Source organism: Muntiacus reevesi, chromosome 17 (genome assembly GCF_963930625.1).
Source record: "Muntiacus reevesi chromosome 17, mMunRee1.1, whole genome shotgun sequence".
NCBI lineage: Eukaryota > Metazoa > Chordata > Mammalia > Artiodactyla > Cervidae > Muntiacus > Muntiacus reevesi.
Window position 1 is genome coordinate 50,701,001 of NC_089265.1, and position 27,630 is coordinate 50,728,630.

General features: G+C 45.3%; 1 protein-coding gene across 1 annotated transcript; it reads left to right on the plus strand.

Annotated features, from left to right (window-relative positions):
- The first annotated feature begins 914 nt into the window (after window positions 1-914).
- On the plus strand, window positions 915-27,476 carry PSAT1 (phosphoserine aminotransferase 1). Its single transcript, XM_065907937.1, has 9 exons — window positions 915-1,074; window positions 5,033-5,093; window positions 6,062-6,131; window positions 8,661-8,866; window positions 9,841-10,013; window positions 11,580-11,749; window positions 17,292-17,420; window positions 25,316-25,453; window positions 26,354-27,476. Exons 1-9 carry the CDS (start codon window positions 1,015-1,017, stop codon window positions 26,457-26,459), a joined length of 1,113 nt encoding a protein of 370 aa, XP_065764009.1. The 5' UTR covers window positions 915-1,014; the 3' UTR covers window positions 26,460-27,476.
- Window positions 27,477-27,630: the final 154 nt, after the last annotated feature.

Sequence of the window (27,630 nt, forward strand, 5' to 3'; positions counted from 1 at the left end):
TTGCAGGAAGTGTCCTCCCTATTTCAGAGTCCCATGTGGGTCTCCACTGGAGTTCTTCTGAGAAGAACACTTCTGTGGAAAAGTTTGAGCTGTGCTGGCCCTGGGCCTGGGCCTGGTTTGGGCTGACTCTCCCCAGAGGTATCGCTTTCTTGTTAATATCTCCTCACATTTCTAAACTCACAGCTTGTCAGCGCCGGGGAAATCCGAGAGGTAATGCCAGGTTCCAACTCGCTCTTTTCACAAGGGGAAACAGAGAATCAGCAACTTAAGACTTGCCTGGGAAGCATCAGGACTTCCCAGGTCAAAGCTCCTCGCAGGGTCCTTGGCAACCCACGTCTCTTAATCCTGCTTTAACCCTTGGCCCCTCGATGTTTTGCAGAGAACCTCATCTCCCATAGTTCACCCTGCAGTTCCATCCTTGGGGGCTCTGCCTCTCCCTGTAGTATCTGGCGCCCATGGCGGGGGTGCTTAGGAAAGTTTAGTGAGTTAATGACTGCTGACTCAAACAAATGCATCACAGTCCAGTCTACGGTCTGGGGTCTGGTGAAGAAGTAGCTGGATGTGGGTGAGGAATGATTTACTCCGCATCTCCCCGTGCAGCCCACGGAGAGGGTCTGAGGTCAGGGTTGGAGGACTGGAACCGGCCTCAAGGGTGCAGAAGTGCCAACGCATGTTGGCAAGGGCAGCCGCTTCTAGCCGCCCACGGTTCTCGGGCGGGCAAGCAGCCGAGCCTCCAGGCTGGTGCAATCACCCGCGCGCCTTGCATTGATCAGAAAGGGTTGAAACAGTAAACGCGAGGTGGAGCAACTGCTCCGGAGCCGTGACTGCGAAGCGCGACCAATGGGGATGCGAGTCCCACTGCGCGAACCAATCAGCGCAGGGCCAGCGGTAGCGCAGGCCGCTACTGGCGCCTCTCGGAACTGAAAGGGAGCGGAGAGTCCTCGCCAGCTGCACGCTCGCGCTGGCCAATCGAGAGGTCCTCTCCGGCTGACTCGCCGTCCCTGCAGCAGCACCATGGACTCCGGGATGCCGGTGGTCAACTTCGGACCCGGGCCTGCCAAGCTGCCGCGCTCCGTAAGTCCCAGGGAGCGCGCGCTAGGACTGCGCTCCAGGCGGGAGCAGGCGCGTTTTGCATCCCTGCGTGGAGAGCTCGGATCCCCTCTGCCCTCCCCGAGTCCCCTGAATACTCTGCATGCGTGTGCACGCCCAGTTCAGGACATGTCGCGGGTGGGCCTCTGGACAAATACTTTGGAGAAGGAAACTTGTTGAAGTTTGCTTGCTCAGCTGCCCCTGGCGCCGGCTAGTGGTGCGCCGCGTGCTGAGTTCGGCCTGCCGGGGACCTGCTGGGGACCTGCTGGCTCCCTGCGCAACTCACCTGCAAACTCAGGCGCTGTGCCTTCAACCGGGCCGGACTGGGGGTGCGGCGGGAAAGAAAAAGCTCTCAACTGTGCATTCGCCTTGCCCAGCAGTGCTGCGAGCCAGGCAGTGTTGAGTGGATGCGTGAATGGACATGGTGAATGAGTGGTGAATGGGGATCGTGTTAATTGGAGCGAAGCGTAAACTAGAGGCCCGTGCAAAACCCCTCGGGAGCAGTGTTGGCTTCAGTTAGCACTTCGCAACGTTGCTTTTCAAAAATGTAAGTTTAAAAGACTTCAGTCCAGCCCAGCCTTTCCCTCTTTGCCTCTCAGAGACCCCACCCGTCCCTTAAAGCTGTTCTTCTCTGCTCTGTTTCACGCATAGATTTTCCCACCCTGTACTGGCGTGTATCCTAAAGGCATTCTAATATTCAAGCTCTGCTAGGCACCGGGCAGCTAGCCCAGTTCGCTTCATTTTGTTCTGGAGCAAATGAATGACTGAATTCTCCCCCGGGCCATTACCAGACCTTTCAAGTGCAAGTGTAACTCACTCCCTGCCTTCCCAGCCCCCAGCCGGGTTCCAGCTCCTTCCCTAACCTTCAATTCCCACTCCCCCCACCCGCATTCTTCTCCCCAGCCCCCAGCTGTGAAGGAGGCCTGGTCTCTCCTGTGCCTTGGACGCGTTGACCAGCTGCCCCTGCGGTTACATTTTGCTTTTTCTAACCAGGATAACTCTGATAATACCTTGTAGCAACATGGGACATAGCCAAGTGCTTTTCAATTATCTATTGTTAAACAGAGTGGAAATATCGCTGGGACAGAGCCTTCTCTGTATTGTCCTAAGAAGAGAGAATTTTTTATAATTTTAGATGGGAAAGAACATTTTGCTTTTCTCAGTGCTCATAGTAGCGGAGAGTACAGGGCTTACTTTTTTCTTGCTTATTGCAGTCTGTTTTAGGTGGGATTCCCTGTCATAAATATGCAAACGTTTCTGCTACCCTCACCGGTTACCCCCTCTATGTTTTGGAGTCTTTTGCATATTTGTTTCCTGTGTAATTTGTTCTGCATTTATTATAAAGATAATTGTTATCAGTAATACAATTACTTGTTATTTATTTTCCTGGAGGATTTATGCCTTCATATGTGCTCTCTAACCTGGGAGGGGGCAGCTGTTTCTATTTATGTGTCTTCTTGAGTTTGTTGAATTATAAAGATTAGAGAAGTTTTGCAAACTTCTTTTTGACTGTAATCATAATGAAAAATATATTTCACGAAGTGAGCACGTACCTGCACATAATTAAAACAAAAAGTTTTTGAAGTACTTAGCCTGATGACTACAACATGCACAATTTAATATTCTATTCTGCTCTGGTCTATTTTAGTTCATTAAAAAAAATATTGGTTGTGATCCACAAAATGATTGCATTCTTCAGTTTGAAAAAAATAAACTTCACTTGATTAGAGGGGTATGCTTTTTGGGTAGAAGTCTTTAAAGCTTTTTATAATGATTTTGGTTATAAATCTTTATAGATTTTTTCCCCCAGAGAATACTATAAGAGAATTCTATAAGAGGAAGGGAGTCTGAAAAGAAGTTCAAGGATGACTCTATCACAGATGTTTGTTTATACTAAAGAAAAGGATTCACTATAAGTTTGATTAGCCAGTGCTAATGTGTCCAACAAAAATGATGACAAATTCTTAAGCCTTCTTTTTTTTTTTGTCTAATTCTTTATTGCTGAACTGTTTTTTCATACAGGTTGTGATCTAGTTTAGGTTATGCTTTATGAGATCTTTAGCTGGTGTATTTTAAGGCAACCTCCTTTGATGGCAGGATGCTTCTACAAAGGGTTTGTCTCACCTATTTTGTATACATTTTTAGAGCTTTTCTTTCTGATATTTTTACTTATAGCAGTTCACTCATACTCAAAGGAAGAGAGGGAATAATATAATGAAATTTATAGACCCAGCCAAGATTTAACAACTAAGGACATTTTGCCAATCTTGTTTCAGCACTCCCTCCCCTATACCCTCTTTTCCCCCTTCTGCTTCTGGATAAATTTTAAGCTAGTTCCAAATATTATGTCATTTCACTCCTGTAAACACTGCAGCATGCATCTCTGATAAGGGCTTTCTATTCTTCTTACTGAAACGTGTATGAAATATATAGATGGAATAAGTACATGTGTGTGTGTGTGTGTGTGTGTGTGTGTGTGCGCGTGCGCATGCTAAGTTGCTTCAGTCATGTCCAACTCTTTGAAACTCCATGGACTGTAACCTGCCAGGTTCCTCTGTCCATGGAATTCTCCAGGCCAGAATACTGGAGTGGGTTGCCATTTCATTCTCCAGGGAATGTTCCCCAACCCAGGGATTGAACCCAGGGATTGAACCCCGGTCTCCTGCATTGCAGGCAGAGTTTTTACCATCTGAGTCACCAGGGAAGCCCATATTAAAGTGTGTCTGTGTGTGTATATGTGTGTGTGTGTGTGTGTGTGTATAAATGAAATAGGTGTTTTTCTTTTCAGGGTGTAGTAATTTGCCTTTTACTTGCCTTTGGGAAAAATAATAATGAGGCGCCTCTCTAGCAAGTGAGCTGTGTATTTGGGGGCAGTGGGTGGAGAGTGAGCTTTGCCCTTCCCCCCCCCTTTCCTGGCACTGGAGGATTGGCCATAAGATGGGTCCCACCTGTCCAGTTGCTCTTGTGAAGCAGAATGTGCTTATGGGATTGCAGTAATCTTACAAGATGGGTCAAAGGGCTGGACAGGGACATACAGCTAAGTTCTTTGGGACACTCAGCTGAGATCCCTCACCTGCACACTGGGGAGGAGAACATCACCTTCAGCGCTGTTGTTGAGGGGGCGATCAGTACCCCCATGGGTGTGTGTGTGCGCTAAGTCACTTCAGCCGTGCCTGACTCTGTGCAACCATATGGACTGGAGGCTGCCAGGTGCCTCTGTCCATGGGTTCTCCAGGCAAGAATACTGGAGTGGGTCTCCTCCTCCAGGGGATCTTCCTGACCCAGGGATTGAACCCATGCTCCTGCCTTAGGCTGGTTCTTTACTATTAGCGCCACCCGGGAAGCATCCCAGACCAATCTTAATTCACAGCAAGTGCTTCCTACTTCCTGCCCAACCCACCCATTCCAGTATACCAAAATGATGGAAAATTGAGTTATCGGTTTAATTTGGGCATAAATTATTTTTTGTTGTCCTCTATACCCAGAACTTTTTGTGCTTTTGCTTTCAGAGAGTGGCAAATGCAGTTGTGAGTGTCGCAAATGCGATTGTGAAGGGGACATTTTCTAGGGAATCATGTTTTTCCCAAAGTTATTCTTTAACGGATATTGACAGGTAAAGAATTATTATTAGAAAACTTACCACTTGATTTTTATTTTACCTTCAAGTGAGTTTTTATCTCTAAATTTGTGCCTTTGGAAAAACTGTATCTTAGAATCAGTCACATTGCATAAGTTCATACTCAACTTGAGTGTAAGTTGCATCATGGGGTTCTGTGGGAACAGGCAGAGGAAGAGGATTGGCTGTGGCCGGGACAGATGCTTCCTCACAGACCCAGAGGGCGGAGCTTCTCCTTGCCCCTCCTCTTTTGCAGTTTGTGTGTCCAGAGAGAGTTGTGCACAGCATATTGAAATCATCTTATTTTCTTTTTATTTTTTTCCCTAGGTGTTGTTAGAGATGCAAAAAGAATTATTAGACTACAAAGGAATTGGGATTAGTGTTCTTGGTAAGATTTACTTTGGGATGTTGTTAATGTCCAGGATTTAAAGGGAACTAACTAAAATGCATCATCAAGCCTAGAATTTCTACTGGGTCTTCCCATAGGTGTTGGTAGATATATTTTTAAATTTTAATAACTTCCATGGCATGTTTGATCAAAGCAATTTTGGAATCAACATAAATGCTGGTGAGGGGTTTATACATCTCAGCTGACCGTTTCATAATCGGTTTTTGCTATACATAGATCTGAGATCAAAAGATCCTGTGTATTTACATAACAGTGCCCAAACATTTATAATATTGTTTCACATTCTTTTTACAGTTTTTGCTGTTCTTAAACATGAACTCATTGAATGTATAGAAGTACACAAGCCTTTTTGGGAAGATCTTGCATGTTAATAATTCCATTGTTTCTCTCCCCTCTGTTATTAGGAAAGATGACCTTTGAGTTCTAAAATGTACCTTTTTAAAAATTTTAATTTTCTTTTTCGTTTTTGGTAGTTCCAGAGGCTACAGAGTATTAAGAGATCGTAGGGTTAGCTTTGTGTGCTCTTGCTATTAAATTTTGTTCCTTAATTTGAATTAAGTGACATGTACTTAAATTTCTGGGAAGGGACAGCAGAGTGTGGCATTCTGTGCTGTTGTCCTAAAGGGCAGCCTTTGCAAACAATTCTTGTTTGTGAGAAAGTGATGAGAAATCAGAGACTGAAGAATAAGTTAGCAAATGGCTCAGTCAGTGACTATCGCCATTTGAAGAAAATCATTCTGCTGTGACAATAAAGTTAAAATGTTTGCAGTTTGAAAATCAATTTGGATTTTCTCTTAAAATGTGTGGCCCATCATTTGTATGCAAAATAACTGACATTTCCCTTTGTTATTTTATTTGCCAATTTTGTAGTTGCATCTTCAATAACTTTTGTTCCTTTGGTTTTGAACTGGAATTTTTTTAATTGTTGTTTATTTTTCCTTCTACAGAAATGAGCCACAGGTCATCAGATTTCTCTAAGATTATCAATAACACAGAGAACCTTGTACGGGAATTGTTGTAAGTATAAAATTTTAAAGGCAAAGTTGGGTTTTTCTTGTCTGGCAATCCATATACATAGGTGTCTGTTGCATTACTACATTCTGCTATGTGTTTGGAATATTTCATTCTTAAAAGTTATCTTTTTAAGATTCTTTTAAAAGATCTTTTAAAAGATTCTCCCAGATTCACTAGATCAGTACACAATGCTTTTAATTTGATCCTCATCCTGCATTTGTGTGTTTATTTTTATTTTATGTGGTTTTTCCAAAGATTTGAAATCATTATATCTGGGAAAATTTTTCAGCCCTGTGGAAGTTAAATTAGATTAAAAGAGATTTAAGTGACAAGTGGTCAACTTTGTCAGCATAATTAACTGTAATTTAGTTCACTGGCTTTTAAATTATGTGCCTCATGCAATCTGTCAGAATCACCTCTTGGGAGAAATATTAAAAAGTTCAAGTGCTGGGCCCCACCCAGACTTGTCAAATCACAACCTCTTTAGAAACTTCATTCTTAACAGACTATGGGCAGTTTTAAGGGTTATGAACTCTGGAAACTTCTCCTCAAATGAACTCTCTTAGTTATCTGCACTGCTTTTCTTACCTAGCAGAAACTATATTCTTAAATAGATTATTGCTTTAAGCTACAGTTTTATGCATTATATACTCACATGGACATACAAATATGGTCACCTTAAAAACAAAATACTTGTTTGTTTTCTGCTTATAACGCTGGTGCATGTTCATGGTGGGAAGCTTAGGGAAAAAAACTCACAGATTTAACTGGAATTGTCCATAACCCCACCAGTCAGGACTAATCATTGTTAAAGTTTTAGGGTCCATCCTTGCATTATTTCATTAACAAAATTGGATTTGTTCTAACTGTGTAATAACTTGCTCTGTAAATTGCCTTAATAAAATGCCTCAGATGGGGCAGGCTTAGTGACATTTTCTGAGGAGTGTTAGAAGCCCACCGCAATGTGCACATCAGAGGCAGTCATCATCTGTTTGACTAAGCATGCGGGGCTGCCTCCTGGGTCCCCGTTATGTTCACGAAGCAATCCTGTCCTTCATGAATGCTTGGAATGTTGGCCCAGAGACATGCCATTTGACCCACAGAGCTGTGAGCCTCTCCAGCCTGGACTTGTGGCTCAGTGTATGGGCCAATCCCTTTGGACCCCTGTACCTAGACCTCTGGTGTCCTTCCATCTAGTTCTTGGCCTTGTTCACTGCATCTGAATAACATAAACCCAGAACCCTGCTTTGGGCTGCTGTCCTTCCAGCTGCCGAGAACTTGATGGTTAGAGCCTCTCAAGGCCTGTCTGTGTGCTCTGCTATTCCCTGGAGCCCTGGAGATAGGCAGGCACGGCTCAGAACCAGATACATGCACACCACCCCACCTGCTGGCAAGCCCAAGACCCTCTCACATTGCCCAGCTCTTTGCGACTTTCCTTAAGCCTCTTTTCTGGAGCTCTGTCACCTGTCCGTTTGCCTTCTGCATAACCTGTTCCTAAGCTCTGACACTGCTCAAAAGCTTGGGTCCAGTTTTCATGGCCTATGGCTATCCCAGTCATCATCTTAATTTTCCATGCTGGAATCGAATCATTTCGCTCTTAATCTCAATATATATGGGGTAGGTGAAACATGCCTATAGGACTAAAGGGTTATGGAAGATCCTTCTCCACTGTTCACCTGATTCATAGCATGGACCAGCACATATATACTTTTAGTTGCAAGTGAGAAACCCAACTCTTGGCTTAAGCAAAATAAATAAATAAATGTATTACTTCATAGGACAGAAAAGTGCAGGAGCTCCCATGATGTAAGAAAGGTCTTTTCCTCTGTCTCCTGGATCTGCTTTTTTATGTGTTGGCTTTATCAGATGGCTGCCAGTGGTTGCAGATTTTGCTCCTACAAGTTCTTTCCCTCAATAGAAACACCTTCTCTTTTCTAGAAGTTTGGATCCAAGATTTCAGAACCAAACCCCAGTGGCCAGCATGGGTCACGTGCTCATACCCTGGAGCTGGGATTGGGCACCCTTGAACCAGCTGGACTGAGAGTGGTAGCCAACGCTTCCCTAAAGGAACAGCAGCGTGTTAGTAAGATTCTGTTGAATCAGTAACCATAGGCTTTCAACATGAAAAGTCAGTGAAAGTGTTAGTCACTCAGTCATGCCCGACTCTTTGCGACCCCATGCACTGTACCCTGCCAGGCTCCCCTTCCGTGAAATTCTCCAGGCAAGAATACTCAAGTGGGTAGCCATTCCCTTGTTTAGAGGATCTTCCCAACCCAGGGATCAAACCTAGGTCTCCTGCGTTGTGGGCAGATTCTTTACCATCTGAGCCGCCAGGGAAGCCCAGACTTCCACTGTGGGGCCTGGTAAATATCTGTGCAAGAAACTGAGTAGATAAGTGACTGATGTGGGGAAGGCAGAGGTGGGGCTTTACCATTGCTCTTATAGTGTGCCCACCCCAGGGTAAAGAGCCGGAAGAGCATCACTCATTCTCCATCTTTGACCCTGTTTACTGTCACCTCTGCTTCTGCCCAGAGCCATTCCGGACAACTACAAAGTGATTTTTGTACAAGGAGGTGGGTGTGGCCAGTTTAGTGCTGTCCCCTTAAACCTGATTGGCCTGAAAGCAGGAAGATGTGCTGACTACGTGGTGACAGGATCCTGGTCGGCTAAGGCTGCAGAAGAAGCCAAGAAGTTTGGAACTGTGAATATCGTCCACCCCAAACTTGGGAGTTACACGAGTAAGTGCTGGTAGCTGAGCTGGTCTGTGAAATGCTGGCCAGTGGGTGACCCCTCCTTAGCTCGCAGGTTACCCCTGCCCTGGGCGATTCTTTCTTCCCCTGTTTGGTACCATTTAGATTGGCTGCCTGTTCCTGTTAAGATTACTAACTGGCTGCTGCAGAAAGAGTATTCCTAGGCTGTTGTGTGCGTGCCTGCTAAGTGGCTTCACTTGTGTCCGACTCTTTGCACCTCATGGATCATAGCCCACCAGGCTCTTCTGTCTATGGAATTCTCCTGGCAAGAATACTGGAGTGGGTTGCCATTTCCCTCTCCACCTGGGCTGCTAATTTAGTTGCAAAGCCAGGGGCTGGGTTGGCTTTAGGTATGACTTAATCAAGGCCCTCCCTCCTACAGTGAGAGGAACTCTCCAGGTCCTGGTGTCTCCCTCTGTCTCCTCCACAGTCAGGAAAGCTGCCCCCTCCTTTTTAGAAGACGGCTGCAGCTTCTCCTTGCCTTATATTCTCCCAAGTTTCAATGCCTCTGCTCACACATTCCCAGTAAGTCTCATGTCTCCTGTGTCCCATTCCAAATTAGTCAAGCGGCCTTGCCTGAATTGCATTCCACCTTCAGGGCTGTGGGTAGAATTGGTGCTACTGGAATCACATGAGCTGAGAGTGAGGCAGATTGGCACCCAAAGGACACTGTCAGTGGACCTAGGATGTTGGATGCTGGGTGACAAGGAAGAACCCAAATACCTACCACACCATTCTTGAAGATTATTTGCCCCCAGTAAAAGTCAAAAGGGTGAGATGGAGCATCCTTTTAGGATGTTGGTGGTGATTGTAACACTGGATGAGTAGGATGCCTTTTACTTGTGAATGCTCTGGGATCAGTCTTCCCCTGCTAGGCGAGGGGTGTCATAACTGGTGGACTCCCGTCTCCCTAAGGGAAGAGGGGAGGAAACGTGGAGTCCCTAACTTGTCTGCTGTGATAGAAATTCCAGATCTGAGCACCTGGACCCTCAACCCGGAGGCCTCCTATGTGTATTACTGCGCCAACGAAACTGTGCATGGGGTGGAGTTTGGCTTTGTCCCTGACGTCAAGGGTGCGGTGCTGGTCTGCGACATGTCCTCCAACTTCCTGTCCAGGCCGGTGGACGTCTCCAAGGTAAAGCGTGAAAGAGGCCTGGGTCGGGGGAACCCAGCGTCTTGGTTTTTCTAAGGACATTTTAAATATACTAGGGCAGGGAAGGGCCGACCTTGCTTGTCAGGATATTTCCATCCGGACGTTCACGGCCCTTTGTTGACAGTTGCCTCACAGGGTCATCCTTGAGTCCTTGGGGGAATTCACCTGCCTCTGAGAGAGGCTTTTAGAAATTTTTTCATTGACACCTTGGGAATTGCTTGCTGTTGTCAAGGGAAGATATGCATTATCCAAACTTGGGGGGGGCTATGAAGGAGCCCGGCCTTACCTTGTTACCCACCCCAGCACCAAGAGCGTCCATAGAACGTGGAGATTTCCGGGTGGCTCTCCAGGGTGGGCAGTGGGAGAGGCACCCACAGTTGTGCAACATGGGGGTCAGGGGTTAGGAGGGTGATATCTGTAAGGAAGTTAAAAAAACTAAGTGGTAGTGTGCCTTTTAAAAAAAAATCTGGTAAAATATACTTATTATACAATTGACCATTTTAACAATTTTTAAGCATACAGTTCAGTGGCATTAAGTACATATCCATGATTGTACAATCCTCATCATCATTCATCTCCAGGGCTTTTTCTTCCCACTGAAACTCTATCTGCATTAAACAACAACCCCAGTCCTTCCTCCCCCTAGTCACTGGCAATCATCATTCTATATATATATATATATATATATATATATGTATGTATAGTTTTTTTAGTCTCTATGAACTTGACTGGTCTAGATAATCTCACATCAGTGGAGTCATGCAATATTTGTCCTTTCTTGTCTAGCTTGTTTTCACTGAGCATAATGTTCTGCGGGTTCATCCTTGTGGTAGCATGTCAAAACTTCATTTCTTTTTAGGCTAAGTAATATTCTGTTGTGTGAATATATATAGTTTGTTTATAGCCTACTTTTTATTTTCACTTACCACACACTGGCAATTCTAAACAATGTCAATTGTGAAAATACCTCTTCCTGTTGGGCCAGGCTCTGCCCCTCCTCCCCTGTGGGATGCTGCTGAATTTTCCTAAAGGTTTCATGGGGAGACATGGAAGAGGGTTCTATATCTTACATGGAAATTGTCCCAAGGTACCTTAAAACATCTCTTTTTCTGAATTTTTTTCTCTGTTGGGCAGGTTGTCTCATTTCTCAGTGTCTTATGATTGTCCCTTTATACAAATATAGATTTAAAAATCGTTTTCTTTAGGTTACCAAGGACAGCAGCCTTATTTTAAAGATGGGCTTGGATGTAGAAAAAAGGTGTAATAGAGCGAATAGGAATAGATACAAGGTCTTCACTGTGGTGGGCTTGGGCTGGCCTCTTCCTGGGAAGGACCAGGCAGATTTGTAATCTGCAGGCTCTAAACTCACAAGTATTGATTTGCTGTCCAGATAGAGATTGCTTGAGAGAAGGGAATTTGCTCTGAACAGGATTAAAGTAGAGTTACTTCCTCATAAAAACTGTGTTTTAGAAAGGGATCGGGGAATTTGACATACATTTATGAAAGATGACCAAGTATGTTTAAAATAGCAGATTTTCTCTTTGGCAGTTTGGTGTGATTTTTGCTGGTGCCCAGAAGAATGTTGGCTCTGCGGGGGTCACGGTGGTGATCGTCCGAGATGACTTGCTGGGGTTTGCCCTCAAAGAGTGCCCTTCAGTCCTGGATTACAAAGTGCAGGCTGGAAATAACTCCCTCTACAACACACCTCCCTGTTTCAGGTAACTCCAGGGTGTGGCTTGGGGACCAGGGGAGGAGGGGGTCTCAGTATTTCTCATCAATACTAGGTGACTTTCTGAAGCCGGACATGATTCTGTACATTGGTAACCTAATCCCCTAGATGTCCTTCAGGATTCTCTGCCCAGCTCACCATTTCCTCATCTTCCTCTGTGCACTGTCTGATCAGCTTTCCTTGCCTTTCTTTTTTGGGGTGTGGTTCACCATTAGCCCAAAAGCTTTCTGCATATGAAGTGTCATGCCTGCATCTCAATTAAGCAGCGCAACTTTAGAGAAGCACTTTCAAAGGCTGGGCTACCTGCCTTTTTCGTTCCCTTGCTGGGCTTGCTTGAAGCCCACTGCTTGGCATTGAACACACTGGCTGGAACAAACACTTCTGTTTTTCACCCAGTCTGCAGGGTGCCTGTTAGCCTGGCTTCCTGTTAATCCTAGTCGGAGTCTGCATCATAGCACTTTTGGGGAGAGTAAGGCTATCCCACCTTATGGTCTTTTAACTCTCAGACACAGGTAGTTGGTGAAAACCTTTGTGATACCTAGGATTTAGCCTGGTAAGTTTTATTACTAACAATCTGTGTGAGTTTAGGCAAGTTGCTTAATCTCTCTGTGCATCTGGTCTCTCCAAAAGTAATTAGTTGCTGATGAGGATTGAATGATTAAAATATGTGTCTAAAGTGTGCTTGGAGGTTTCCCTTGTAGCTGTCAGTAAAATATCTGTCTGCGATGTAGGAGACCTGGGTTCGATCCCTGGGTTGGGAAGATCCCCTGGAGAAGGACATGGCAACCTACTCCAGCATTCTTGCCTGGAGAATCCCATGGACAGAGGAGCCTGTAGCGACTAAACCTCCACCACCAAAATGTGCTTAGCGAATGCCTGGCTCTCAGTGGCTTATAAATGTTAGTGCTGTGTTGTTATTTATTGGCAGGGTTTGAACCCAGGCGATCTGACTTGAAAGCCTGGATAAGTACCCTGGTACCTTCATGTTCTTTACCAGCAAGATGACCAGTGTGGGTTTGTGTTGGAAGGATCCTGTCTCTGGAGAATAGATGGCTGTTGGAGTCCAGCTCTTTGAAGTTTTTCAGTGATGGTGGACGTTCTCATAACAGAGCATATGAAGAGGGGCTTGGGCCAGTGCAGGCCTCGGCTCATTAGGGACCGGGGCTTGGTTAGTGGTCCAAGGCACAGCCTGTGGGAAAGACACTCCTTCCATATAACTTAGCACAGGAAGAAAAGAGCTTCCTCCACAGCTGGAATGCTGGTGGAAATTGTTGCTGGTTTTCTGGGTGGCTCACGTAGGCTGCAGCAGCTCTTTAGTCTGTGTCCCCTGCTTCCCTCAGGGAATGGAGGTGCCTGGTATTTTCTCCTGGTCGTCTGTCAGTCCCACTCTGCCTCACTCCGGTTGAAAGTGCTTCTGAAGTGCCTGGTGGGGATTGCGGGGCAGGGCTGAACCTGTCTTGCCCACCTGTCTTGTCTCTGGGGTTTCTGGTAGTGGAAAATCCAGCGACCACCGGCCAGCTGGGAAGGGAGCCGAGCAGCGCTGGACGCTTGGGTCCCCGGGGGAAGGGGCTCTGGAGCCAGGCCACAGCGCGGCAGGAAGTGCTGGGAGGCGTTCAGTCCTTCCCTGTTAGGACAAGCCGCCAGGGTCCCGTCTCGGGCACATGAATCTTTCAGGCAGAGGCAGAGACCACCGAGGCTCTGGGAGTGAGAAAGGGTGCGGGGCCGGGAAAGCCTGGCCCTGGATGTGCCCTGAAGGCCAGCAGTTCTGATCAGCACAGCCTGGGAGAGCAGGATGAACTCTTACCCTCTGGCACCTTCTCTATGTGAGTGAGTGACCTCGAAGTCAATTAAAAAAAAAAAATGTAATGAATGTGTTAAAAGGCAGCCTGCTAATATTAAAAGTCAGCAGAAATTGTGAGTTAGCAGGTGAGTCTGTCTAATGGGAAATGAAAATGTCTGGCGTCAGACCTGGTGGAGGCAGGGAGAGAAAGTCCTCCTGAGTGGCTCGCTGAGGGTCGTTCCCCTGCCAGCGCCTGTGCAGGCCTCCGCCCCAGGCCTCGACCAGTCCCGTGTGCAGGGTCAGCCTGGTCACCGGCTCCCTGCCTAGAGCCTTTCTGCCCAAGGAGGGAGCTGAGCCAGACACACAGACACAAGGAGAGAAAAAGAGCGAGGTTTCTTCTCCAGACAGATCAGGGGAGTGAAAACTGAGGCCATCTCAGGGCAGGGCTGACAAGAATATTTGATCAGAATTGCATGTAGCGGATTCACTTTGTTGTACAACAGAAAGTAACACAACATTGTAAAGCAGTTACACGCCAATTAAAAAAAGAGAGAATCGTATAAATGCGGAGGCCAAAAGAAATTGGGTTAAATGTGTTCTGACCCAGGACACCCCTTGGTGTCTTGGATTCTTTTACTCTAAAAGAAGAGAAAAGAAAAAACAGTAAGCATCTGTGTGATTGAGCAGCCACCTTCAGTCTATGAGTTGAAAAACTAAGATTTCATTTGGTGTGTTTTTAAGATTAGAAAATTGTAGCTCTCCCAGTAAGAACAAGCATTGGATGGAGAGAGGAGGATTTGTGCATGACACCCTCCCCAGGCCTGGCTGTGAGCTGATAAGGCACCCAAGAACAGTTCAGAACTTTGTATCACGTGGAAGTCCTTGAAAATGTCCCAAGTTAAAAAAGAAGCTCTTTTTTTTTTTTCTAATAAAATTAGAGCCAAGTAACCAGAGGCGCTGGGCAGTTTGTTTGAACTCAGCTGGACAACTGGCCTTCACATAATTGCCTGTAACCCTGAGCAGTGAATTGGGGTGGAATAAAGGACCACGTGGACATTCTGTTTAACACTAAGCCCAGTTTGTGGACAAGCAAACAGATTCCTAAACTTCCCTTCTAACCCTATAAGGCAGATTTTTTTTCCCATGACTAACGGGACCTGTAAGTATAAATTCGTTTTATCTATAGTATGAAGTAAAGTAGCTAGTGAGAAACAAAATATTCCCCATTAAACCAGGCCATCTTTCTTATCAGAATGGGAGTGTGAGCCTACCCAGGGAGAGTTTCCAGGGCTTTCTGGGGTGCTTTTCTAATAATCCCTAGTGCCCAAAAAGCATTTTGTATTGCTTAGAAAAGTTAATACAAGATCTTGGCAAAGATTTCTGAGGCGAAACTACGGTTAACTGCTTGCTGTGCAGGGCAGATGCAAATAGAGCCATATATTTAATTATGCAAATGAAATGTTACCATACAGGCTGCTTTGTGAATTCTTTTTCCACCCAGCAATGTACTGTGAATTTCACGGCTGTGTCAGGACAAATGCCTACCTTTTTTCCCCTTTGAATTGCTGTGTGATGTTTCAGAGAATGGCTCTGCTGTGATTTCTATAGTCGTTTAACGCACAGGCTTAGACAGTACACTTACACTGTATGAAAAGAAAGTGAAAGTGTTAGTCCCTCAGTGGTGTCCAACTCTGCAACCCCGTGGACTGACTGTAGCTCTCCAGGCTCCTCTTTTTGTGGAATTCTCCAGGCAGGAATATTGGAGTGGGTTGCCATTCCCTTCTCCAGGGGATCTTCCCGACCCAGAGATCAAACCTGGGTTTCCTGCGTTGCAGTTGGATTCTTTACCGTCTGAGCCACCAAGGAAGTCCCAAGCTGGTGGCATTTTAGAAGTGAAGACAATACATCAGTTAAAAGTGATACCCTGGTTAGTGGGGAGAACGGAGACCAAGTTGCAAGGCTGCATAAGCATCTTAGGGCCCCTGTGTTTTGAAGATTTTGGATGGTATGGGAGTGGAAGCGTGTGTTAGCTTTGCTTTAGGGGTTCCGGCTGAGTCGTGAGGCCAGACATCCTTCCTCTTCTGGGGCATCTGGTCTCCAGGAGAACCTGCTTCCTTCCAAGCCATCTGCCTTACTCTGAGGCTTTGTAGACAGAAGCTAAGGATGCTAGTCTGGGTGGCTTGTAAAATGGATGGGTTCTCTGCTGACTCTGCTGCTCAGATCCCATTAGGATTCGCCAGGAGCGTGGGCAGTGAGTCTGGGTACGGGGCTGAGTCACACACCAGAGGGAAGCGTGCGGGTGCTGAGATCTGGCTGGGACCGTGGACCTGCTCTGAGCCTTTGTTGAAGCCGTGATTTCATGACTGAAGTAGCAGCTCGGGAACCCTGGGAAAACAGCTGCGGTGAGAAGTGAAGCTCAGTCACTAGCACGTACTGTTGAACAGGCAGGACTCACAGGTGACCCAGCTGGGATCATGCGGCAGGGTGGGTTTGTGTGGTCCCTGGGGGAGCGAGCAGTTTGGGGTTAGATGGAAATTCTAGACATCTTACAGAAGAGTGGAACACACGTGTGAGCTGTTAGCCCCGCAGCAGCTGCTGTGGCGCCAGCCTGACCGGCCCACGGGCAGGTGAAATCGTGGTTGAGGGTCTGGAACCCTTTTGTTATTGTGAAAAGAGCTGGCGCTTTGGAATCAGACCAGCTGGGGTTGGAATCCTGCTTTATCAGCTGCTTGTTGGATGTAAAAATCATGCAGAGTCAAGCTCTCTGAGCCTGTTTCCTCATCTGTAAAATAAGATGATGGCAGCTCTGGCCTCAGATTTTTTTTGATCAGTAAAAGGGAGGGCAGCCAACGGGGCGCCTGGCCTGCTGAATGTTGCTTCCCTCCCCTCGCTGTCTCCTCTGCCCCTCTGATCTCTCAGTGTTTATCTAGAGAGCTTCAGCTGAGGCTGCAAACACCCAGCGGCTGATTTCTGCTTTGAGCTCCCTCCGCTCTGGCCCTGGACACCATTTCTCATTCCTTCCAGGGCCAAGTGGGGAGGCCGCTGGGGAAGCTTCCGGAGGCAGCCCCACATTGGCTTCTGCTGCCTTCTGGGGGTGGAAATACCACAGTTCTCCAGCCACCTGGAGGCAATGAAGGGGCCAGTCAGTATCTTGGGCTTCCTTGGGACAAGCTTCTTGTGTTAAGAGTGTCTTCCCTTCCCCACGCTGTCAGAGTGTTAATAAACGAGGCAGCAGCTATGTTTGGGGGGGGCGGGTCCCCGCCCTAGACCTTCACTGGACCTGGACACCCAGCAACTAAGTCTATACAAATTCCTCTGGGGAACCTTTGTCCCCCCTCGTAGACAGGGCATAGCTGGCCTCCTCCATATGCCCAGCTCGAGCTGTGTCTTTTCCACAGGAGACCTCTGTTCCTGCCCCATGGGCTTCCAGTGAGGTGCACGCAGAGCCCTTAGCACCATGGTATTTTTCATTTTTTGGTTGTGCCGTGTGCCATGTGGGATCTTGGTTCCCCAGCCAGGGAGCCAATCTGCGCTCCGTGGACTGGAAGCTCTGAGGCTTAACCACTGGACCACCAGGGAAGTCCCTTCAACAGTTTTTTTTTTTTTTCTTTTTAAAGAAATTTTTTCTCTTTTAAAAATAATTTGTCTAATGGTGTCTTTAAGTCTGTTTCAGTACAGCTTCAGTTTGCTCAGATGACTTGTCATTTGTGCAAATGGATAATATGTATTTTTTTTTTACTCTTTCTTTTAGCATCTATGTCATGGGCTTGGTCCTGGAGTGGATTAAGAACAACGGCGGGGCAGCAGCCATGGAGAAGCTTAGCTCCATCAAATCGCAAATGATTTATGATATTATTGATAATTCGCAAGGATTCTATGTGTAAGTGGATGATTTTTATCTCACATTTTGCCTCTTGTGAATTGAAAACTGTGTTTACGCTGTGTTGGTTTTGGAACCTGGATGCAGCCATCTTTCTGTGAGACACTGAAGTTCCCAGGAGCGTGAGGCACGAGAGTTTTCCCTCCTGCATCTCCACCCTAGGAATACCGGGCTTTGGGACCTGTCTCCCACTGGTGGTGAAATTGCTCATACTGCACACCCCTCTCTCCCAACCACCTCCTCTCTATGTCCCTGGGAACAAAACATGAACATGCTAGAAACTCTCAGCTTTGTCTCAGGACTCCACTGGAGACCCTTGGTATAAGCACCCACTCCTGACCTCTCTGGGATATTTACCCTTTTAGAAAAGTTTACTCTTTCCCCTATCACAGGACAAACTCTCCAATCCCAGGCCTGTAGTCAGTGAATGGAATTGGCTCTGGTATAGTTGACTCTAGTTAAATGTCTTTGTGACTAATTGATTCATGAACATGTGTTGCCCCTGGACCAGCGCCAGAAAACCTATGAGCCTTGTATTGATCTCTTAGGGATGCTAGAGCAAAAGTACCACTAACTTGGTGGCTTAAAACAAGAGAAATTTATTTTCAGTTTTCGGGAGTCTAGGAGTTCAAAGTCAAGCTGTCGGCACAGCTTTGCTCCCTGCAGAGACTCCCAAGAAGAGTCCATTCCTGGTCTCTTTCAGCTTCTGGGGACTTTGGGCATTCCTGCCTCACCCCAGTCTCTGCCTCTGCTTCACGTGGCCTTCTCCTTCTTTGTGTATCTTCTCTACTGTCTTTCACAAGGTGGTCATTGGATGTAGGATATACTCAAATAATCCAGGATGATTTATCTCATCTAGAGATCCTTAGCTTAATTGCACCAGCAAAGATCCTTTTTCTTTTCTTTTGCAGTAATTAATTATTTAGCTGCTCCAGGTCTTAGTTGCAGCATGTGGGATCTAGTTCCCCGACCAGGGATTGAACCCTAGCCCCCTGCATTGGGAGCACAGAGTCACAGCCACTGGATCACCAGGAAAATCCTGACCCTTTTTCTTACTAGGTCACATTCACAGGTGAATGTGGAGGTGAGCACATGGATAAACCTTTGCAGAGGCCACCATTCAACCCCCTACAGCAGGCCTCTCACCAAAATGCCACATATAAAGTACCTACTATAGTGTCTGGTACACAAAGAACTTAACAGGTGATGGCTTTCATTTGCTTTCCCTTCCTTCAAGGTGGGGACACCTGTGGGAGGATCTGACTTTATGCTGTGTCTGCACACTCATTTCTACACACATATGCATAGATACTTTTATTGACCAAGCCAGGACCCCGTTCTTAATGGTCTCTACTCTTCGGAGTTCCGTCTGTTGTAACAAAAACATCTAGCTGACAATAACAAAGGAATGCTCGCTCCCTATTGAGAACTCGGTGGGCCACATAAGACCAAAAAAAAAAACAAACCAAAAAACCAATGCCTCAAGCCTGACTCAGAGTTGTATGTTTTACCCAGGACTCGCCAACACGTCTCCATAACCAACCATGGGTGAGGGGTGGGGGCAGCCATAGCGACTGCTGTCATCTCTGCCCTTAACTGATTGCCTGCTCCTGTGAGTTCTTGGCCTGCAGCCACAAGCCCTCAGGGAGTCCAGCTTGACTGAATGACTTAACCTTTGGGGTCCTCTTCCATATGCCATCTGGGGGAAGGGATTCCCCTGTTTGCATTTCTGCCTTCTCTGTGGTTCTTTGGCTTGGCCCTTGGGAATCTTCCATTTTAGATCACATCCTGATATGTGAGAGGTGAAGCCAGAGTACTCTGCTAGCACTCACTAGAGCCATTTTAACATGTGTGATTGGCAGTAGATGGTCCAAGGATAGCCAAGGGCTAAATGATGAGTCATGAGCTGAGGACAGGAGGATACTGCTTTGGCTGGAGGAGAAGGGAGGGCTTTTGTTTTTTATTTTTTTATTTTTGGGAGGGCTTTTAGATGAGCTTCAGCCTTGGGCAGGAGTAGAATGAGGCAGAGAAGAAGGCAGAAGTTCTATAAATTTTTAGGAAGGCAAAGAATGGCCCCTGTAAAGCACTGAGGGAAGAAAGTAGTATGTTTGGAGAGCAGAGAGTGGGCTGCCTAGAGGGCCTGGCGTGTGCTGGGATTGAAAAGATAGTGTGGAAAGGTCTGAAGACATGTTTAACTCATTAGTTCATTTACCCATTTGTCTGTTTACCCACCCACCCACCCTCCATCTACCCACCATCCATTTACCCATCTATCCATCCAGTCATCTGCCCACCCATCCATCCATCCAGCCCTCCAGTGAATGGTGCCCGAGCACTCCTCTGGGCTAACCTGGTTTTAGACTCTGGTGTCACCAAGAAGAATAAGTCTCCTTTCCTGGCTTCCTGAGAGCGCACAGTATATGAATGTGAGTGAGAGCACGTGGCAGCTATTGTGAAGGGGAGACCAATTTTTCTGTTAGCGTTTGACTTCATGTATTTCTTGGGAAATGTTTAGGCACAAAATGGGAGGACAGAAAGAATGGTGATGCCCCTGGAAGAAATCCAGGGCATTAGAAAGAAAATAAAGTATAGAAGGAACACCAAAAGTCCCAGAAATTCTTCCCCCTATTTGAGATCCTTTAACTACAAACACCCCCCAGCATCTTTCAGAAGGCAGCCCGCCAAAGCCAACATGGCAGGTGGGTTGTCTCCTGGGCAATCTGATCACTTTCCCATGCGAAACTCCTCATTCACTTATGAACAGCCTTTTGAGCCCAAACTTACATCCTCTTCTGAATAAACCACTTTCTGGGAACTCCCATTCAGCCCTGGGCCGCCTGCCCGGAAAATGTCATCCTTGCTCATGGAATGCCTCTGGAACCTTGTTACCATAGTCAGGAGTACACTTTGCCCCCCGTCACCCCTGTTCAGCAGTTGGACACTCACGAGCTGTCTCTGTGTGCATCTGGATTTTCAGGAAATTCTTTGCTATGGAAATATGGCCCTGAAGGGGAGGTGAGCAGTTTCTAAGAGGAATACCAAGGGACCTAGAGTTGAAATTTACCATTTACCATCACTTTTGCTCCTCATTTTTGTCCCCCCTTTGGTGCCTCCCCCACCCGCCTGGTAAGGCAGCCCCTTTATGGAACACAGTTTTGGGCAGTTTGCTGGGGGTTGGACCAGCTCTGCCAGTGTTTTGGCTGGGGACTCAGAGACTTGAGAGGGCCGCTACTGAAGTCCCTGTTCATCCTCTATCCTGACCACCCACAGTTGCTGGCTGGCTGTGAGTCTGAGCCCACGTGGACAGTGTAGTATCTTGGCCGTAGAAGCCCCGCATTGCCACTTACTAGCAAGTGGCCTTGGGCAGGTGTCCTGACTGCTCTAGACTCAGTTTCCTCATCTGTACAATGAACATAAGCCCATAGAATATTATGACCATCATGAGGGTTAAATGAAAATGCGTATGAATCAAGAGTATATAATGGAGGGGTTTAAGGGCTCTTGCTCTGGGCCATTTGTGTAAAGCATGAGAAACCCTACTTGGTAGGTAGGGAGCATTCCTGAAAGTTAGCTCTTATTATTATTTGTGGTTTATTATGGAAAGCACTTTGGATGTTCCTGGCACATAATGTTTAATATGTATTAGATACTAATTTTTTAGAATTTATTTTAACTGAAGGATAATTACTTTACAGTATTGTGATGGTTTTTGCCATCCATCAATATGAATTGGCCATAGGCATACATGTATCCCTTCCATCTTGAAACCACTACCCTCCCCGCCTCCCTCCCCACCCCATCCCTCCAGGCTGTGACAGATTGCTGACTTTGGGTGCCCTGCGTCACATATCAAATTAAAATGTTTTAGATATTCACTTTAGCATGCTAAAGATGTCCAAGTGGTAGAATCCACTTCAGATCAGAGGTCACCTCTTCTCATCAACTTCCTATGGGAACCAGGCCTTAGGAGAGAGGGAAGCACCTGACGGGCCCAGTGACAACCCGAAAATAAAGCAGGCAGAGCTCTTGGCGTTTCACAGATGTTAGTACATTTTATTGTCACTTCCATGTGAGCAGACAGTGTTTTGCAGCAGCACAGACAGGTTAGGGTCAGGTGCAAAGGGCAGGTGGGATCCGACAGGGTGTGAACGTGGGGGAGTCGGTGGGGCTGGTCTCAGAGCCTTTAACTACTACACTAAGGAGACAACAGAAATCACAGATGATGCGACTTTCTACTCAAAATGCAGGAATCAGTGGAAAAGATTAGAAACGATTGTGTTCAGAATTGTCATCGGTTATATCGAAATGTATAAAAGTCAGTTACTTTCCCAAATTCCAGAGATAACAATAAAAAACGAGGAAAGATCCAATTCACAATAATCACAAACATTAATAAATATTAGTTAGTTCAGTGTTTAACTAGGAAAGTTAGTGCAAGAGGATAGCTGAAAAATGTTTAACATGTGAATATTAGTAAAATGTAATATTAGCATATGATCTATTAAAATACAAAGCTACTGGCAGAGAGAAAGACAGATAACTGGAAAAGTTCACAAGCTTTTGTTTACTTGAGAATTGCATTTTGGTTTTTTTGTTGTTGTTTATTTTTTGGCCACATATGTGATCTTAGTTCCCTGAACAGGGATTGACTCCACACCTCCTGCATTGGAAGCGGGAAGTCCTAACCAGTGAGCCACCTGAGAAGTCCCTGAATTTTAAATTAGACAAAAAACACATGTTTTCAATTGATTGAAGCACTGATCATTAATTTAAACAAAAACTAGAGTTATATATTTTCATCATGCTATACATAAATTCTAATCAATCAAAAAGATGTAAATGCATTGAAATGCACGACATACATATAAAATGCAGGAAAAAATTTCTGTTTAAGTATTGAGTGTACAGAGGCTTTTCAAAATAAGCCATAAAACTCAAAAGCCATAAAGTAAAAGATGTTTCATTACATTAAAAATTTGAAAACTTTGCTACAGTTCAAGACATCATAAACAAAACAAAATGATAGATATGAGAAAAACTTGGTAGCATATAACTTATAAGGATTACTTTTGCTATAGGGAAGAATCCACAAATTAAAAAGGATAAACCAAAACAAAAAACAAACCAGGCCAGAAGTGGTCTCTAACTGTATGAGCAAACAGCTGGGAAGAGACAGCTGGCTAATAGATGAAAAGGGTTAATTTCTTTAGGAAATGCAGATTAAAACCAGGAGGTGTTTCCCTTCTGATCAACAGAAATTCTAAAGATTGATAACAGCTGATGTTGGCAAGGGACCACATTTTGGTTATGTCGAGTGTAAATGTGTTCAATTTTGGAGTGAGGTTGCAACACCCATCAAAGTTCACAACTCTTGCACTTTGATCAAAGACCTACCTTAGGCACCTGCCCTCTGCCAGTACTCTGCCTGGCATGGAAGTGTGCACAAAATCAGGTGCCCGCAAGTCCAATGTGGGATGCTTACATAACGGGGAAAATCTGGAGTCCACCCAGGTGTCCTTCAGGAGGGGTCTGATGAAGGAAATTAGGGTCCATCAATAGTTTGGGGTGGGGCTTGCCAGGCAGCTGGCACCCTATTTGCTATTTGTTTGGGGTCTCCAGGGCTTGACAGACACGGCTCTCTGCCACACACTGTTCCTTCCCCTCACCCTGTCCTAACCCCTCCCTCATACCTTCCTCTGAAACCTTTCAACCTTCTCTGGGCAGAATTACTTGCTCAGCTCTTTGCTTCCACAGGGCTTGTCCCGTGCAATTTTAATTCCCTACATAGCCGTCTTGCTAGGTTGGGAGCAACTAATTCTCCTAATCTCTTTCTTCTTTTCCTCAGCCCCACATCAGAGAGACTGTCTGGCACTGTGCAGGTATCTGCTGCATGCTAATTTAACCTTCAGTTTCTAGGTTTTATGGCATTATAGCTGTTATGGTACCATCTACTTTCACAATAGGATGGGTGAATTTGTGGGGGAGGACTGTACATACAGATTTGTGTTTACAGATTTGTAAACCCAGGTTCTTAATTCTTCCCCTTTTTAATATTTTTTACCCTTAAACCACATGTCCTTTTTGCTGCTCCAGCTCTATAATTGGACCCTTGCATGGGGAGCCTGAGGCAGCAGAATATCAAAGGAGGTAGACACTAAAATTTTAATTTAAATGTCAACCAGGAAACCTACTACCTGTGAAAAGGTGGGGGCCAGAATTCCGGCTCAAAGTCTATTACCAGAGACCTGATTTCCCTTCTTGGGTCTCTTCTGTCTGTTAATTTGGACTTGACTCCTGTTAACTTTAACAAGAACTGTGTGTGTGCCCTCAGGGGTGAGCATCGCTGTTAATGGGGGACTTCCTCACACTGCTTTTATTTGCTGTTTAATTTTAATGAATCCCACCCTGTAGAAATGGAAGGATAAAACAGGATGTGCTTGAGATGATGGGGAAAGAGAGTTATGACATATTTTCCCTTGTATTTCAGAGCAGCATGTCAGCTCTCCTGTTTGTCTCATTTGGTTGTCAATGAAAAATAATTTTGGCTTGCTCGCTTTCCAAATCAGAAACTGAAGTCAAATACTACCCTATCCTAGATGAAATTTGACTCATTCATTGAGAGTCTGTGTGAGCCCCGTGCAAGGTGCTGGGAATAAAAAGACAAATTTATTTGATTTTAACAGATACTTATATAGCATTGAATGTGATCCAGACACTCTTCTAAGTTGTGTCAGTTGTCTGCCTTTGCATCACACACAGAAAACTTCAAGACTGACTTAAAACCACAGCCATTTTCATTGCTCAGGATTCTTTTCCGGCAGCAGATTGAGCTGAGCTCAGCTGGGTGGTTTCTTCTGCTGGTCGCCTCTGAGATCACTTGTTCAACCAAAGTCATCTGGTGGTTCCCCTGGAGTCTAAAATGGCCATGCTCACCTGTCTGGCAGCTGGTGCTGGCTGTTGGCTGGGGCTATTGTTCCTGCAGGCTAGCCTGGGCTTGCTTACATGGCAGCAGTGTTTGAGGAAGACAGCTTCTATAAGCTGCATGTGCCTTGGCTTGGAAGTTGCATGGCATCGTTTCTGTGGCAGTCTCTCTCTTTGTAAAAGCACTGTTTATTTATTTTAATTGGAGGATAGTTACTTTACAATATTGTGATAGTTTTTGTCATACATCGGTATGAATCAGCCATAGGTATGCACGTGTCCCCTCCATCCTGAACCTCCCTACCCACCCTAACCCTCCAGATGGTCTCTTGGTCAAAGCAAATCTGTGAGGCCAGCCCAGATTCAAAAGCTGTGAACACTAGGCCCCACCTCTTGCTGGGAAGGCTACAGAGAATTTGTGGCCATTTTCAAGCGTACCACAGAAATTCTCTGCAAATACTTTGTTGTGTAGCTCGCACATCAGAGAGGTACAACAGGGAGACTTAATAAGTTGTTCAGGGTCACATGGTTTGGGACACTGCAGTGTTGTAAGTGCTTTGAAAGCTGCTGCTCATTTTAAAATCTTACAACCTCTATTCGGACCAACTTTTTTTCTCTGCAACTTTGTAGAGAAAGGGTTATTCATGTTGCTCTGTGGCTGCCATGTGTTGGAAGCTTCATATATGTTGTGTTATTGAGCTGTCAAAACTTGTCTGAAATGGTGATTTTATTAATATTCCCAATATTTGGATGAGCAAACTGAGGCTCTTGGAAATTAAGTACAAGTTATATAAGAGAACGATAACTCCCTTTTCCAAATGCAAATGTGGTCTCCTTAATTAAATTATAAATGTCCTGGGGCAGATTTTTAACCTCTTGTTGCATCTAGAAAATGTTTTTTAAAAAATTTTCTGTTGACTTGTTAAAGTTGTACATTGCAAAAAATTATCTGCAACAATAAACGTGTTCTTCAGATGTCCAGTGGAGCCCCAGAATAGAAGCAAGATGAATATTCCATTCCGCATTGGCAACACCAAAGGAGACGATGCTTTAGAAAAAAGATTTCTTGACAAAGCTCTGGAACTCAATATGATCTCCTTGAAAGGGCATAGGTGAGTACATGTTTCATCCAGAAACTTGTCAGAGAATTGGTTTAGTTTTCAGATGCAGTGAAAGTGTTAGTTGCTAAGTCATGTTGGACTCTTTGTGACCCCATCAACTGTAGCCCGCCAGGTTCCTCTGTTCATGGAATTCTCCAGGCAAGAATACTGGAATGGGTAGTCATTCCCTTCTCCAGGGGATCTTCCCGACCCAGGGATCAAACCCATGTCTCCTGCATTGGCAGGCGAGTTGTTTACTGTCTCAGCCACCAGGGAAACCCCTTCAGATGCAGAGAGAGTAAAACACATCCAGGAGCCCGCCCAGCTTGAAGTAGCAGTTACTGTAACTAGTTGAAAAAGACCAGTTATTACAGGATGATCTTCCTGTTGCTTTTAGAACCCTTAGCATGATTTCTCAGCTGAGAGCATGATGGAGCCCCATCTTCTAAGAGCTTTGGTCAAAATTACCTTTGAGGCTCTCTGCTGTGACAGCTCAGAGGTTGCCATCCCATCCATGGTGCAACTGGCAGAACCCTGTCCGATGTAAGAAAGAGCCACTATTGCTCCCGCTGGACATCACAAAGAGTCGTTAATCCTTCAGGCTCCATGAAAAATGTATGTCCTCATGCACAAGAGTACCTGCCAGCTCTCTGCCCCCTGTAGAGCAGGCTCATCAAAGTGTTGAGTTAACCTAGGTCACATGTGAGCATGACGCTCACTGTGTTGGGAAGAATTTCTAAGGACTGAGATGTCTGAAGCTCTTGGCCTTCTATGGGTGTTCTCAGGTGAGAAGTTGGGCACAATGATCTCAGCTGCCATGACCCTTAAAGGAGTGGGTGACTGGAAGGAGGGTGGTCTTGACATTAAACCAGATGCTCCTGTTCTTAATGGCTGCATCTGTGGTCCTTCCAGGTCCGTGGGAGGCATCCGGGTCTCTCTGTACAATGCCGTCACTGTCGAAGACGTCCAGAAGCTGGCAGCCTTCATGAAGAATTTTTTGGAGATGCACCAGCTATGAGCGCATCCTGACCAGTATATACTCTGCCCTTGAACAATGAACGAAGCTGAAAGTCACTTGGGAATGGTTACAAAAATATTAACAAATATGGCATTTTCTCGGTGATATGATAGATTCTTCTTTTTTAGAGAAAAACAGCAACATATTCGCAGCTCTGCCAAACTATTGGGACTAAATCTTAATTCTGACTTTAACTGGAAGCCTTTAAAAACATCTTCCCTCTCGTTTTTTTAAAAACTCTTAATATTGTCTTTGCTGATACTCTTTCTGCTTAGATCTCATATTCAAAGCTGCCTATGGCTTTAATTATGCAAATTGGCAGGTTATTATTTTTAGAAACACACAAACAGCATAGAGGGTGGGGTGGGGCCCTCTGGGTGCTGAATTTTGATCCTTTGCAAGATGACAGCAGTGGGGGTCTCCTGGATTTCTGCAGCTATTAATTCGGGTCACCACCATCCATGCGGTGAGTGTTTAGTTCAGGCTAAGAGGCAGACTGGAAATCTTTCCTTATACTGTTATTCTCCTAAAGAGATGAAAGTGGCATACTGTATGTGTATATAACAAGGTCTGTTTTTAATACTAAATAGTTTATATCTCTGTGCACTTAATGTTTTCTAATAACACAGTTCGTGTGGGTATATGTTCAGACTTTGAGAATTTGATAGGCTTCTTAACCTTGTGCATTGAAGTGTTATGTTTTCAACGGTTGTGTTCCTCCCCTACCCCTTCCTTTTTAAAGATACTTCACAAGGTTTGGAAGCTCTCTGATTCATTTTCCATTCCTCTCAGTGGGTAGAAGAAAGGTTAGTTGGTTGATCGATTGTTTTTCAGTTATGCCGTTAAACTAAAAATCTCTGTTAAACTCCTCTTTCATTTGTTCACATGACTGTCTATGGTGTTTGGCCAGTGATGCTGTGAGTTTGGGAAGATCTTTGCTGAAGACTCTTTTCCCCTGTTATTCAGCCATTGTCAGTGTTTTATGTTGAATGTATGAAGGACATTAAAGTCCTAAAAATCTAAGCCTTTGTCAGTGAATTTCTTTACCTGCGTTTTAGACAGATTGTTCTTTTAAAAACTTTCTGTTGGGAAAACTTGAGTCTAAAAATAGCACCTGTGAACTGTATTTTGTTCAACTAAAAGTGCAAGACTTACATTCTCTGCATCCATG

Coding starts and splice junctions, on each gene's coding strand:
- PSAT1 (XM_065907937.1), top strand. CDS start 1,015: ATGGACTCCGGGATGCCGGTGGTCAACTTCGGACCCGGGCCTGCCAAG. Junction 8,867..9,840: donor CAAACTTGGGAGTTACACGA/GTAAGTGCTGGT, acceptor CTGCTGTGATAG/AAATTCCAGATCTGAGCACC. Junction 25,454..26,353: donor ATCTCCTTGAAAGGGCATAG/GTGAGTACATGT, acceptor TGGTCCTTCCAG/GTCCGTGGGAGGCATCCGGG.